We start from the raw sequence: 16,075 nt of genomic DNA, 5'->3' as shown, positions 1-16,075 counted from the left end.
AAGGTTCTTTATTCTCAGTCTTTACTAGAAGGCTTCAAATTCACTCTGTAGATTCACTCAGCAAATACTGTGAAATAAATGTTTATAGTGAAAGTGTCGAGATATATATACAAAATAGTTGATTAAGGAATATAGTATCTTCTATGGAAATTTTTATTTTATTATGTGAAAAACTGAAAGATTATATTTTTGTGTGGATAGATTTAAAGACCAATTGATTATATAACAGAGTTCATTCAATAAGTGCCTCACGAGGAAATTTATAGCCTAAAAACTTCAAGCATCATGTGATGTTTTGTTCATCGAACCAATAAACTCATTAAAATAACATTGCATAAACCCAAACACAACACAATGAAAGTTCTAACACAGCCCACATTAACCAACCAACTTTAAAATAATATCCTTGTTATGTACTAAGGTTAAAAATTCAGCAAATTCTTTATATTTTTTCCACTTGAGATCATGTGTGGTTTTTCTAGTTTCCTGAGAAGTACACTTTTGTGGCTTTTTTGATCAAAGAAAGGTTATTTTTACAAATAGACATCTTTTGTAGAGGTCTCTGCTCTACTTAATCAAGGTTTCAAGAAAAATGAGAACAAAAGTATTTACCAGTTTTTTAGTGAAACTTAAAAATTCTTAGGTTCTTTTCTTGGTGTAGGCTTTGAAAAGAAGGCATGCATATAAGGGTAGCCACCACAGTTGTGTGTGTGTGTGTGTGTGTGTGTGTGTGTGTGTGTGTGTGTGTGGAAGGGGGAGACAAGGAGGGGGAAGGGGGAAATAAAGGAATTTGGCTGCAAATTGAGGAACAGTTTGAAACACTTGGCTTCTAGTTGTGAAAGATGAGCAACATGGAAAAAAGGACCGGCTAACAAGGGACCACTTGAGAGAAGCTTAATCTCGCCTGGCAGGCTGAGGAGGGAGGTCAGCTCCATGCACGCGTTCTCAGCTGGAGTTGGGCTCCCTTTGCCAGGACGATTGTCTTCTGCATTTCAGTTTCAGAACCTAACTGAAGGTGCCTTCAAGCAGCCAGCTCCACAGTCTCCCTTTTAAAGGGTCGACCCTCCACAGCCATGCCCTGCCGACATTTGTATCATTTCTGCCAAGCAAATGACACAAAGGGAATTGTTTCTTATTAGTGTGTTGGTGTATGTGTTAGTGTGTGCACGAGACACTACTTTCTTCCCCTTGGCCACCACAGTCCTTGTTTGAAGAAGCAGCAAATACTCCTTCTGAAGGCAAGAAAGATCAAATGAATATATGGAAAATGTGCATGTATAAAAGATGGGACACTTGAAAATTAGAGATTGTTAAATAACTTTAAATTAAGTCAATAAAAACCTAGAGTATGTGGGTACTATTTTAAGACATTCTAGAGACTGTGCTCTAAACATATCCCAATTTTTCTAAACATCAGTATTGTTTTTTCTGTTGACTTTATCATACAATAAGTGATTAATGTATATCAGGTTAATAAACTGAATTGAAGGACTGAGGAAATTAACTGCATTGTTCAGAAAAGGTTTTTCATTGTTTGAAGGGGGGTGGAGCTTTTCTATGATTTATCCAGATTTCTAACTGACACATAAGTCTGTATCACTAATTGTCTAATGGTTAAACCATGCATAGTTTTAAAATATATGTTGGGGAATTTGATAAAACTTTGGAATAATTCTCTGAATCAAATGAGTAACATTATGATACCTTTGTGACAACAATTTATCTGATCTCATCCATTTTAAAGGTGAATATAAGCTCAAATAGAATTTGCTTGTTAAGAAAGTTCATGTCTCTCTGAACTGAGAAATAGTTCCAAGAGCGTTCCAAAGAATGCAGCTACTTCATTTGACATATAGATCTGGTTATAGGAAAAAGGTTTTATTCTTGCTTAAAAGGCTACTAATCTATTGATCACTCTTTACAATACTCTGGCAGCTACCACAACTTATCTCTGATTTGGAGACAAGAAAAAATGTTTCTGTGGTAGTAAGAAAATGGATATAAAAAGATGTCTACTAAACTTAAAATATTGGCCCTAAACTATGTAAAGTAATGCTCACATTACTGAAAAATTTAAAACTGCATTTTGCTCTGGAATTCCCTGAAAAAATATTTCTGGTATTAGGGCTTCATAAATTGTGTTCCTGAAAAGAAAAATGGGCTGAAATATTTTGGCACCAATTAAAATTATTACAAGGCATAAGTATAAATTGGAAAGCCGATTTTCTTGGGTTGCTGTAAACTGGCCCTGAAGATAACTTCAAAGGAAGTCCAAAAATATTTTGAGCAATGGAAATACTTGAAATAAGCTTACGGTAAGCTTACCTAATAAGACGTGCTATTATCATTCCTAACTTGTCGCAAGTTGCCCCACCACAAGTGGGGCATTGACTGAGTAAAGTATTTAGTACCTTTGTGGGACCTTTGATTGAGTAAAGTATTTAGTGCCGGACACTTGGGAAACACAATCCAACTATCAATTATTATGAATATAGCTATTAAAATAATAAAGTAATTTATACATGTAAATCATGGCATGTGTTAAAATAAACAACCCATTGCGTCATTTAAACTGAACACCATTCAGTCATATTTCAAATGGGGCTGGATAATAATTGTGGAATACCATCGGCCTTGCGTTGTTTGTACTTGCGGACTAGCAGTTCTCACCTGTCTTTCTCTGACCTGTACTAGCCACTGGGATTTCAGCAGCTGGTTCAGTCAATTCCACTCAATTCAACATTACCGAAAAATATTCAGTATTTACGAAACTCCCCTGAGTCAGGCATTGGTATGGGCACTTGGGATATAAAGTGGAAAATGTCCTACCCTGGAGGAGCTTACAGCCATGTAAGAAGAATTAGCTCTGAAGGAAAGAACCCATCATTAAACCATGGGGTGTTATTTCATCTGACTTTCAAGAAGTTGTTTGTATGGTCAGGAGTCAGTTCCTTTGCATACTCTCCAAATAAATTTCAGCCTCTCCAATTCCAGACTTAAACATTAAGAAGAGAAGTAATACATGAGGATATATGGAAGCACTTCTGCTTATGAAACATCTTTTAATAGTATTCCATTAATGCTAACACCATGTTAAAGGCCTTTTAGCATTACCACTAGATATATTATTCCATTTCTTAAAATCAAATGACTAATATTTTTTCTCCCTCCTAGTTTTAAGCCAGGCATTCCCATTGGGCTTAAGCAATTTAACAGGAAAAAATGCCACAGATTTTAAGAATGGACCTGCTTCCTACCATGTAACATATGGAGAACAAAATAAATTTTGAATTACGAGAATTAAATTTAAAATTCCACATTATAGACTGTGAAATGTCTCCTTTTGCCATAGATAGAGTTCCAGAGGTGAAGTTGGGCATGTAGTTAGTATCCACAATGGCTAAATAAAAGTGTGGATTAAAGCTGACAGATCTGGGAATAGAAGAGTTGTAGTGGGCTGGAACTCATGAGCAGATTTAACAAGTGAAATTCTGCTAAGATACATCAAAAATAGCAACAGGACTTGATACTCAACTCAATTTGTTTGATACGTAATATGCCAGTCAGTTGCGGCTTTAGCGCTGGTCTGATTTATCTCTCTGCTACAAAATGAGACTCTATAAAGGAAAATATTGCAACTGAAGTGAGGAAGTTGAATCTTATAGGAAGGAATTTGCCTTCTCATGAAGACTTCAATTTACCAGAAAAATCTACTGGGGAAGTGTTTACAAGAAAATGTGCCATTTAGCTTTATTCTAAATTTGCATAAATAACTGAACCAAACAAAAACATTACTTCACAAAATTGCTCATTGGATAACCCATTGCTGTTTTTCATTTCCATCTTATGGTATGTGATTTAGATTATTTAGAAACATATTTAAATTTGTAGCTAAAATGACAAATGCATGAATTTGATAGAAGAAATATAAAAAAGCTTTGCTAAGTCAAAATTAAGTTTCATTTATAAAAGTATAAATATTCTATAATGTCTTTAATTTTATGATAGCTCTACTGTGTTAATTGTTTGGTCTGATACTTCTGTGCCTTTGGCAGGTATATTTTAAAAACTGAAAACAATAAAATCATTCAGATAAAATACGTAACTTTCAGAAATCATAGACTAGTTTTGTGTTTCTGAACTTCTTTAAACACTTCCAAGTGTGACTGGTCTATTATCAAAATGTGGTGTTATTTAACTCCCCAGGCTATTTCTTGATTCTGATCTTCTAACTCATTTATGATTGCTACCTTTTGTTGCTACATCAGAACTCCTTTACTTTGAGAAAATGCACAAGGAAGAAAGAAAAAAACTAAAGATCATGTTTATTATGTATAGAAATTCATTCTTGTCATGCAAACTCTGCCATGCATATGTTAAATATGTTCAGTAAAATATTTATTCTAAATTTATGCCACAAAATTGTTCGAATGAACTCATGACTTTTAAAAGTTACTTAGGCTAATGATCAATTAGTTTTAATAATTCACCCCATAACAAAAACGCTATGGAAAAAATCCCCAGGAATCCTAGAGAAAAAGAAAGAGCTGTATTGAAATGAAGAAAATTGACTGGCATCATTATATTTTAAACAATTCTAAAAGTACATTGTAGAGCAAACTGTATAATGTTTGTAACTGATCTAAATGTTAAGACTGTTATAACAGTCACTATTTTTGTTATCACTTCTAAAGTAAATTTTCTTTTATTTAAGATAACTTTCTTTGCTTGAAGAGAAGCAGAACTATATTAAATCATTTTCAAAGAAGATTCTAAAAAGGATCTTTCATTTTGAAACTGCATCTTAAATATTAAAACACATTTGTAATATTAAGCTGGTGCCTAATTTAACTAATTGAGGCTTTTGTTCCATTCTTACTAACATCAGTTTTACTAGTTATATGTAAAATTCAATTTTGTTTCAAAGTTACATATGAAAAATAACCAAACCACGTAAAATTAAAAAAACATTCTTTCTCTTGGTTCCTTTGGTTTATATAACACAAATTTGCTTGTGGATGAAATGTGAATGCCTTTAAGCAACAGCAAGGAAAAAATAGCTGTTCTGGACCAATAAAGCAAAGCATATTTACTGTATTAGGATGCTCATTAGCATTTAGTTTTCTATCTGAATGTCACACTAACTAGATGAAAGACACATCAAAGTAGCAAAGGGGAGTTTACTTTTAAGACCCTATTAGCAAAAATGTCCACATTTGATGCATTAAAGTAACTTGTCTATACTAAGATTAGATGCTAGAACTACGTTATTTAGGACAGATCAGAACTGGTAGATAGAGATGTACTAAATGTTGTAAATAATTATTGTCTGCTTTTATATTTCAACTTTGGTATGTTCCTTATTTTCTGCTAAGTAAACTTTATTAGCCCCTGTTAGTAAAATCAGAGCTCATAACCACTTGCTGGGGAAGTTGGGGGAGAGAAGAGATGAAGATTGAGATTTTTCCAGTGTTTCCGCTATGTTCCCTGGTCCAGTTAAAGACCTACTGGGGAAGGCAGCTCAGTAAGAAAAGAGAGTTAATATTAATATTTGGACTGGCTTAACATTTTGCTTTTCTGGGTAAAAAGATTATAAAATGGCACATAAGTAGTGCTTGCATTCTATGAAGAGATGTAGGAAACTTTCTTTACCTACAAGTCTGACTAGCCGGCTATCAGATGGTGGCAAATGTGTACAGCTACTTGCCAAATGTGTACAGCTGGAACTTGCCATCATCAGTCTGTTTGAAGAAAAGGAAATGCTTATTCTTTTTTTGAGGGGGATTAGGAGATAACATTTTGACTAAATAAATGATGATAACCTCTTACAAATAAATGATAGCAGTTCTGGCTTTTCACCACATCAGTCTTTGTACACTGCAACTTTCTCATCAAGGCTCAATTACTACTGGGCCCCAGTGGAGTGGAGCTATAACTTTGTGTTCCCTTTCAACAGCGAAGGGAAGTTATTCCTTAAAATAAGAAAATCAGTAGAACACATATTCATTTATTTGAATATGAGTAAGTCGAGATTCCTCTTTTATGTTTTGACTGCACAAGTGAAGACAGAAATGGTCAGAGAATACTAGGTGTAACCAAAAGAGGGCGTCGTCTACCCTTCATGTCTGCATAGCGTTCCTGTGGTTAACCCTTAACCAAAATAACCCTAAACCCTCGACACCTGCTCAAAGGGCATCCCATGGCCCTTGGCATTTTTTAGTATATAAGGCCACCAAATTATGAAATCACACATTACAAAGAACACCAGGTTGATTATATACTTCAAGACTGACTTCTATATTTAGCAATCATAGTCCCTGAACTGTGTTGCATTAGAAGAAATTATTTAATATTTAGATATCACTTTATACAGACACTCTGAATTTAATAATTCATAGGGCACTGGGAAAATTTCTTCTTAAGCCAGGGTACAGGCTGTCATCAAATAACATGAGAATAATATGAAACTTAATTTCCTAACAGTATTTTAACTTCAAGGGATTATCTGTAATATAGATAGATAGATTGTTCTATCTATAGATACATAGGGAACATTGGCAGTAGGTGGCAGTAGGTTCTCCTGAGCACATGGAGGGCACAGTTAAATGCATTTGAGGTATGTGGGAAATGGTTTAAAGCAGAATTTTATGCCAACTTTTAGTAACGGAAGGCTAACAAATGTTTGTTCTTTCAAGGGAGAGAAGAAAGCAATCTGGAACTATTCATAAGCTTATTTTCTGTATTCTTAAACATATTTTATAATGAATGTATAATTTAAATAGTAGGTTAAGTGTTTGGGGGCACTGCACACCTCTCTTGTATATAGTCAAACTTCTTCAGGGTGATGGCAAAGAAGCAGAGTGATAGGCTCCTAAGCAAAATTGCCAAACTGGTCTCACAAATTCACTGCTTTGGAGAGCTCAGGATCCTTGCAACACTGACTTTAGCAGTTAGAGAGCTTGGGGATAAGAATTCTGCTTTGTAGTAGAGACAGCTGTTCAGGAGGAGGAAACGTGAATTTTGAGAGCATGATCATTTAGGAGAGCAGATTTCCATTCCTGGAACAATATCAGTACCACATGCATTGAGTGCAATTGAGGGGAAGCCTAGTGGGAAAAATAATTTTACCATTCTTTCAGATAAAAAAGAAAAAGCAGTTAAAACAGCTTTATGGTAAATGAGGAGGTAACCTTCCATCTACCAATCATAAAATCTAGCAGGATGGTACTTTTCTTTAAAGACAATATTAAAGCAAGTAAAAGTTTTTTTTTTTTTTTTTTTTTTTTTTCTTTCTTCCTCACTCTGTCTCCAGAAAAAGAATCACTACCTAGTGGAAAATGTTGTGCAAGCCTCTTCATGTTTCTTCCCTCCAGAAAACAACTCAACAGATGGAAGAACGGGTTCACAAACATACCAACTCTCTCCTGCCAAGGTACATCAGAGGAGCCGAAAACTGGGCTTGCATGGGCTTGGGGTGGGCTCGCTGCAATGTCTTGAATTCAAACCTCAATGTTTCACCTTGTGGTCAGGAGCACCTGTTTCCTGGAGTGGCCTAGAACCTGGTCTCTCCGCCAGAAGCAATGAAGCCCCAGATGCTTTGCTCTGGGGTGGAGGGAGTAGACGCCTCGTCTCTGAGACTAGGGTTTCTCCTGGGTCACCGCGTTCACCCAACCACCTGTTACCCTCGGGCCTTGGTTTTCCAGAGACAAAATTATGCAATGAGCCGCTGCCTCAGGGCTTTGGAAGTGGTGGTGGTGGGCAGAAGGGTTGGGAGGATCCCCCAGGGATGATAGAGAGCTTCAGGTCTCCCTTTGGGTGTCCGTGCCGCTGTTTACCAGCCCAACAGCCTTCAGCCCACTTCCCTTTTCCTCCCCCGGGGGAGGAGATGGTTAAAGATTACACAGTGGCCGCGGGCACTTCAAAGGGCGGCGCGGGCAGCCAAAGGTAAAGATAACGTTCTGGCAGCTCTAATCGGAGTTTGTGGCTGCCACATTTTAATCACGCCGTTAAAAAAGAAAGAAAATAAGAAAGGAGGGAGGGAAGGAAGGAAGAAGGGAGGAAGGAAGGGAAGAAAAGAGGAAAGAAAAGAAAAAGGTTACATCACGTCACCATTCAAGGGATGCAGAATAAAACCCTTTGGAGCCAGGCAAGTCGTTTCTCCTTTGGGGAAACTTTCCACAGACCATCTTTTCGCGGAATGCGACTAGACGCGGAGAAGCTGTTGGGCGGGGACCAGATGGCTGCCTGCCTTTGGGTTCCAGGCTCGGTGTAGAAATGCCCTCTCCGTACGCAAATGCCTGTATTTGCCATTTGCAGGAATTCGCCCTGCGATATGCCTAGCGCTGGACTGGGAAGCTGCTGGGGCAGCAGCGCTTTCTCGGGTTGCACTCGAAGCCATTTCTCTGCGCGACCCAAAAGTGCCAGCATGCTACTCCCCGAGACACGAGACACGTGCATTTCTCTGGGGGCCCAAACAGGCCGGGGCAGGATGCCTTTGACAAACTCTTCTGCCCCCTTCAGAGCAGGCGGGCGCCAAGGAGCTTCCAGCCTCGCCTTGGACGAGCCTTCCCTCCCCTCTTAGCCTCTTTCCCGGAGTGAAGTGGGGAAGCACTTACAGGTAGGAGGTGAAGACGCTGAGGTTGGAGGGCAGCTCCGAGAGCCCCAGGTCGGAGCAGTCCACCCTGAGCAGCATCCTGCCGTCGGGCTCGCAATGACAGTGTGTGGGGCAGCCCCGCAGCAGCGCGCCAGACCTGGGTGAGCCGCCCGCGGCCACCAGCTGCAGCAGCACAGGCAGGGACAGGAGCACACCGAGCAGGGAGATGTCCATGGTGCCCGAAATAGGGGGCCACGAGCCGGACGCCGGCGGAGGGCAGCACCGGGCTGCTGTGGGCTGTGGCGCACAGGGCGCTGCTCCGTGGGCTTCTGCAACTCAGCGGGCGTCTGCAGCACCGGGCGCCGCGTTCCTGCCCCTCCGGCGTGGACGCACTGCGAGGAGAAGCGCAGCGGGGTCTGAGGTGCTGGTTGCAGCCACGCCGGCTCCGAAGAGCAGCCCTGGCTGCAGCGGCGACAGTGGCGGTGCGCCTCGCTGCTGCTCGTGGCCTGAGCGGTGTGGAGCAGCATCTCTGCTTGCACGCTCGTTTTTTAAAGCACTCCAGCCCGAATTGCGCGCCCAGTGACGTCAGCGCAGCCTGGCTTCCCAGGCACCCCCCGCCCGGCCCCACTTTCCCTCCACCCGTCCCCTCCCTCCTTTCCCAAGTCCCGGACTGGGAGGCGGCAGGCAGCGCGAGGTGCTGGCCAGTTCTCGGAGCTCCCACTGAGCCTCCGCGGGGTGGATTCCAGCGCTCAGCGCTGCGCGCCGGGGTAGGGGACCCGCACCCTTACCCCTTCATGCGTCCTGGCGACGCAGGTCTGAGAGTCGAGAGGGACCTGCTTCGGAGAGACCTAAGCAGACACACAAGGACGAGAGGATGCAGCGCGCTTCCTCAGAGCCCGCTTCAAATCATGAATGAGTTACATGGAGTGATGAAACAAAACAAAACAAAACACAAAAATTAAAATCCGATGCAGAGAAATAGTTACATTATCAGGCTGGGGAGGCCGGTGTCCTCTGTGAATGATAGGTGGCCTTTTTGATCATTACGTCAGCCGCACTGTCTGGCTTGCTTTTGCCCTAAAATCAAAGTGCTAGGCTAATCGCTAAATAAATACAGCTCTTGAGCGAACACTCCACTGCTGCCGTCCTAACTCTTGCGGGGTGAGGAAGTCGAAGCGACTAATTGTTTTTTAAAAGCGGTTTCGAATATCCTAGAAGTCGCTTTTAGCATAGCGTTGCCAGACAGACAGATGGCTGTTTGCTAACTTCTGGGAGCCTTTCATCTTAAGTGTCCCAGGGTTCTCTGAAGGAAGAGCAGTCATACCCAGGTGAGTGACACTGGGCTCCGAGGACTGCTGCGGAGCGCCAGGGGGGAAATGCATGTTCTTGCTTCAAAAAAGTGTCCTATAGTGAATCTGCAGAAGAAAGGAGGAAAGGATTCAAGGCTTTCTTGTAGAGAAGCCCTCAGTGAGGTACAAATAGCCGTCACCAGTCCTGAGTGAGCTGCTAAAAGAGGTGGTATTTCAAGCCTGCCACACCAACTCACAAAAATGCAGTTTTCACTCTGGGGCACAATGCCTCATAGCATCATGCAGGTAGGAAACCCTTTTGATTTTCCAAGCCCTTCTTAATCTTCCTCCACTCAGACTGCCCAACCAAATTTCCCATATAAACGTCCAAATTTTGGAGATGGGAAGATTTGTGTCTCTGTACAGTATATGTGCCTTCCTTCATTTATGTCCAAACGTCGCTATTTGTTCAACTAAAAATATACAATTTCTTGAACACAATCTGTAGTCTGAACATCTTCCTTTCTTGGGTGAAAAAACAAACAAAAAACTTGACAGTGCTAGCGCCACTGAAAATTGTGAGTTAACGCTGGTTTCTGCACAATCAGAACAGAGAGCCCGCTTCTCGGTACACTCTGTTCCCTCACTTTTCCCTATGTACACCACACTCACTGCTACATTCCTGTGCTTATTCTCACATTATTCTTGCTTCCCTTAGCCAATCTTTCCACATTTAAAGAACGCCTATTATGTCTTTCTTCCTTTTCTTGTTTTTGCTTTTGTTTTGAGATGGAGTTTCTCTCTTGTTGCCCAGGCTGGAGTGCAATGGTGCAATTTCAGCTCACCACAACCTCCACCTCCTGCCTCAGCCTCTTGAATAGCTGGAATTACAGGCATGCATCACCATGCCCGGCTAATTTTCTATTTTTAGCAGAGACAGAGTTTCTCCATGTTGGTCAGGCTGGTCTCGAACTCCTGACCTCAGGTGATCTGCTCGCTTTGGCCTCCCAAAGTCCTGGGATTACAGACACTAGCCACTGTGCCCTGCCCTTTCTTCCTTTTTTAAATATTAAAAAAAAAAATCAATAGTGTTTGGGTACAAGTGGTTTTTGATTACGTGGATGAATTATATAGTGGTGAATTCTGAGATTTTAGTGCACTCATCACCCAAGTAGTGTATGTTGCACATTATATAGATTTTAATATCCTTCTCCTACCTTCCCCTTTTTGGATCTCCAAAGTCCATTGTAACACTCTCTATGTTTTTGCATATTCATAGCTTAGCTCTCATTTATAAGTGGGAAAATATGGTATTTGGTTTTCCATTCCTGAGTTACTTCACTTAGAATAATGGCCTTCAGCTCCCTTCAATTTGCCACAAAAGACTTTATTTTATTCCTTTTCATGACTGCGTAGTATTCCATGGTGTATGTATACCACATTTTCTTTCTCCACTCACTGGTTGATGGGCACTTATGTTGGTCCATATCTTTGCAATTGTGAACTGAGATGCAATAAACATACATTTGCATGTGTCTTCTTCATATAATAATTTCTTTTCTTTTGAATAGTGATACAGGTATTGATCGACTTATGACCTATACAACTTATGACCATTCGACTTTACGACCACAATCGCTAGCCATGACTGCTCCGCGTTTGGCAGCGCAAAAGTTGCCCAGCTGGGCGTATGACAGTGCGGACCAGCTTCCGGCAGCACTACCATTTGACTTTATGACCACAATCGCGAGCCACGACTGCTCCGTGTTTGGCAGTGCAAACGTTGCCCAGCTGGGCGTATGACAGTGCGGACCAGCTTCCGGCAGCACTACCATCTCCACGTGCATATAGCCTACTCAACTTATGACCAAATCATGTTATGACCGGTCTGTTGGAACCAATCGTGGTCGTAAGTCGAGCACTAGCTGTATGGTTTGGCTCCATGTCCCTACCCAAATCTCATATTGAATTGTAATCCCCAGGGTTGGAGGAGGGTGATTGAATCATGGGGGTGGATTTCTTCCCTGCTCTTCTCATGATAGTGAGTTCTCATGAGATCTGGTTGTTTAGAAGTGTTGCATTCCACCTTTGCTCTGTCTCTCTTCTGCTTCTTCATGTGAAGATGTGCCTGCTTCCCCTTTTTCCACCATGATTGTAAGTTTCCTGAGGCCTCCCCAGCCATGCTTCTTGTACAACTTGTGGAACCTTGGGCCAATTAAACCTCTTTTCTTTATAAATTACCCATTCTCAGTTAGTTCTTTATAGCAATGTGAGAATGGACTAGTACAGAAAATTGGTACGAGGAGTGGGACATTGCTTAAGGATACCTGAAAATGTGGAAGCAATTTTGGAACTTGGTAATGGGCAGAGGTTGGAACAGTTTGGAGGTCTCAGAAGAAGACAGGAAGATGAGGAAAAGTTTGAAACTTCCTAGAGACTTGTTAAATTGTTGTGACCAAAATGCTGATCATAATATGAACAATTAAGTCCAGGCTGAGGGGGACTCAGATGGAGGTGAAGAACTTACAGGGAACTGGAGCAAAGGTTACTTTTATTATTCTTTAGCAAAGAGGTTGGAGGCATTGCGCCCCTGCCCTAGAGATCTGTGGAACTTTGAACTTGAGTGTAATGACTTAGTGTATCTGGCAGAATAAATTTCTAAGCAGCAAAGCATTGAACATGTGACCTGGCTGCTTCTAACAGCATAAGCTTATATTTGTGAGCAAAGAGATGATCTGAAACTGGAACTTATATATAAAAGGGAAACAGTGTAAAACTTTGGAAAATTTGTAGCCCTGACATGGTAGAAAAGAAAAACCCATTTTCTAGGGAGGAATTCAAGCCAGGCCTAGGAGGAAAGAATGATTTTGTAGGCTGGGCCCAGGGTCCAGATGTCCCACTTCCCTGAGTTCCACTGCCCTGAACAACCTCAGAACACTGCTCCCTGCATCCCAGCCATTCTAGTTCTAGCCGTGACTAAAAGGGCCCCAAATATGTCTGAGGGAGCTGCTCCAGAGGGTGTAAACCATAAGCCTTGGCAGCGTTCATGTGGCAGTAAGCCTGTGGGTATGCAGAGGGCAAGAGTAGAGGCTTGGGAGCTTCCGCCTAAATTTCAGAGAATGTATGGAAATGCCTGAATGTCCAGGCAGATGTCTGCTGCAGGGGTGGAACTCTCATAGATAATCTCTACTAGGGAAGTACAGAGGGGAAATTTGGGGTTGGAGCCCTCAAATAGGGACCCCACTAGGGCACTGCCTACTGGAGCTGTGAGAAGAGGGCCACCATTCTGCAGAACCCAGAATGGTAGGTCCATTGACAGCTTGCACCATGTGCCTGGAAAAGCCTCAGACACTCAACATCAGCCCATGAAAGCTGTCACCACAGAAGCTGTTATCACAGGAGCAGTGCTGCCTGAGGCCTTGGGAGCCCACCCCTTGCATCAGTGTTGCCTGGATGTGAGACATGGAGTCAAAGGAAATTATTTTGGAGCTTTAAAATTTAATGACTGGCCTGCTGGATTTTGGACTTTCATGGGGCATGTACCCTCTTTGTTTTGGGAAATTTCTCCCTTTTAGAAGAAGAACATTTACCCAATGCCTGTAATCCCATTGTATCTTAGAAGTAACTAACTTGTTTTTGATTTTATAGGCTCATAGATGAAAGGGTACAAGTGTAGGGCTCTTTTGGACTGTGGACATTTGAGTTAATACTGAAATGAGTTAAGACTTTGGGGTACTGCTGAGAAAGCAGGATTGTGTTTTGAAATGTGAGGAGGACATGAGATTTGGCAGGGGTGAGGAAGGAATGAGATGGTTTAGCTTTGTCCCCACCCAAATATTAAATTGTAATCCCCAGGGTTGCAGGAGGAACCTGGTGGGATGTGATTGAATAATGGGGACATACTTCTCCCTTATTGTTCTCATGACAGTGAGTTCTCATGAGATCTGGTTGTTTAAAAGTGTGTAACACTTGCCCCTTCACCCTCTCTCTCTCCTCCTCCCCCATGTGAAGATGTATCTGCCTCCTTTTCACCTTCTGCCATGATTATAAATTTTCTAAGTCCTACTCAGCCATGCTTCCCATAAATCCTGAGGAACCATGAGCCAATTAAACCTCCTTTTTAAAAAATAAATAAATTACCCAGTATCAGGTAGTTCTTAACAGCAACATGAGAGTGGACTAATACAGGTAGATACCAAGTACTGGGGTTGCTAAATTGAATGGTAGATCTACTTTTAGTTCTCTAAGGAATCTTCATACTGTTTTCCAGAAGTTGTACTAGTTTACATTCTCATCAGAAGTGTGTAAGTATTCCCCTTTTACTACATCTATTCCAATGTCTATTGTTTTTTGACTTTTTGATAATGGCCATTCTTGCAGGAGTAAGGTGGTATCTCACTGTGGCTTTAACTTGCATTTTCCTGATGATTAATGATGTTTAACATTTTTTTCCATGTGTTTATTGGCCATTTGTATATCTTCTTTTGAGAAATGTCTATTCATATACTTAGCTTACTTTTTGATGAAATTATTAGCTTACTTTTTGATGAAATTATTATTTTTTTCTTGCTGACTTGTTTGAGTTTCTTGCAGATTCTGGATTCTAGTCCTTTGTCAAATGTATAGTTTGCAAATATTTTCTCCCATTCTATGGGTTGTGTGTTTACTCTGATGATCATTTATTTTGCTGTGCAGAAGATTTTTAATTTAATTAGGTCCCATTTATTTGTTTTTGTTTTTGTTGCATTTGCTTTTGGAGTTTTAGTCATGAATTCTTTGCCTAGGCCAATGTCCAGAGAGTTTTCCCAAGGTTGTCTTTTTTAAATTTTATGGTGTTTGGTCCTAGATTTAAGTTTTTGATCCATCTTGGGTTGATTTTTGTATAAGGTGAGAGATAGGGATCCAGTTTTATTATTCTTCATGTGGCTGGCAGGTTTTCCCAGCACCATTTATTAAATAGGGTGTCCTTTCCCCAATTTCTGTTTTTGTATGCGTTGTTGAAGATCAGGTGGCTGTCAGTATTTCTGGGTGGCTTTATTTCTAGGTTCTGTATTCTTTCCCAATGAGCTAGATGCTTGCTTTCATAGCAATACCATACTGTTTTTGTAACTATAGTATTGTAGCATAACTCGAAGTTCACTAATATGATGCCTCCAGATTTGTTCTTTTTGCTTAGGATTGCTGTAGCTATTTGGGTTCATTTTTGGTTCCATGTGAATTTTAGCATTTTTTCTCTAATTATTTGAAAAATGATGTTGGTATTTTGATAGGAATTACATTGAATCTGTAGATTGCTTTGCACAGTATGGTCACTTTCACAATATTGATTCTTCCAATCCATGAGCATGGGATATGCTTCCATTTGTTTGTTTCATCTATGATTTCTTTCAACAGTGTTTCATAATTTTCCTTGTGGAGATCTTTCACCTCCTTGGTAAAGTATATTCCTAGGTTTTTTTGTTTGTTTGTTTTGTTTTTGTTTATAGTTGCTTTAAATGAGATTGAATTTTTGATTTGTCTCTTGGCTTGGTCATTGTTGGTATATAGCAGGGCTACTGATTTATGTACATCGTTTTTTAACCTGAGACTTTACTGAATTAATTGATTAAATCTGTGAGTATTTTACAGGAGTCTTTAGGGTTTTCTAGGTATACCAATATATCATCAGTTAACAGTGATAATTCGACTTTTGCTTTTCCTGTTTAGATGCTCTTGATTTCTTTCTCTTGCATGGTTGCTCTGGCTAGAACTTCCAGGACTATGTTGAATAGAAGTGGTGAAAGTGGTCATCTTTATCTTATTCCAGTTCTCAGGGGGAAGGCTTTCAACATTTCTGGTGCATTATGATGTTGCCTGTGGGTTTATCGTATATGGCTTTTATTAATTTGAAGTAAGTCACTTCTATGCTAGTTTGTTGAAGGTTTTTTTTTAAATCATAAAGAGATGATGGGTTTTACCAAATGCTTTTTTTTTTTTGCATCTATTGAGGTGATCATATGGTTTTTGCTTTTAATTCTGTTTATGTGATGTATCACATTTATTTACTCATGTGTGTTAAACCAGCAATCCCCAGACTTTCTGGTAAAAATTGTCTTCTGGAACAATTGTCTTCTGGAAGACAATTTTTCCATGAAAGTTGGGGATGGGGGGAATAGTTTCTTGATGAAACTGTTCCACCTCATAAGACGTGTGC

The 16,075-nt window shown here is 40.5% G+C and overlaps 1 protein-coding gene and 1 long non-coding RNA gene across 2 annotated transcripts in view; both read right to left on the bottom strand.

Annotated features, from left to right (window-relative positions):
- The window catches only part of LGR5 (leucine rich repeat containing G protein-coupled receptor 5), a 142,828-nt gene extending 133,691 nt beyond the window's left edge, over window positions 1–9,137 (bottom strand). The window contains exon 1 of the mRNA XM_032295705.1: window positions 8,616–9,137. Coding sequence (XP_032151596.1) covers window positions 8,616–8,827 — 212 coding nt within the window. The 5' untranslated portion in view covers window positions 8,828–9,137. The remainder of the gene's footprint in view (window positions 1–8,615) is intronic.
- Window positions 9,138–11,426: 2,289 nt separating this feature from the next.
- LOC116556922 lies at window positions 11,427–14,151 on the bottom strand. The gene is made up of 3 exons (XR_004271258.1): window positions 14,069–14,151; window positions 13,864–13,868; window positions 11,427–11,442 (listed from the first exon to the last, which is right to left on the bottom strand). It is a non-coding gene; the product is annotated as an uncharacterized LOC116556922 (long non-coding RNA).
- Window positions 14,152–16,075: the final 1,924 nt, after the last annotated feature.

Source organism: Sapajus apella, unplaced genomic scaffold, assembly GCF_009761245.1.
Source record: "Sapajus apella isolate SASKATOON/1434 unplaced genomic scaffold, GSC_monkey_1.0 scaffold2, whole genome shotgun sequence".
NCBI classification, from domain to species: Eukaryota; Metazoa; Chordata; class Mammalia; order Primates; family Cebidae; genus Sapajus; species Sapajus apella.
This window is presented reverse-complemented; position numbering and strand designations above follow the sequence as displayed.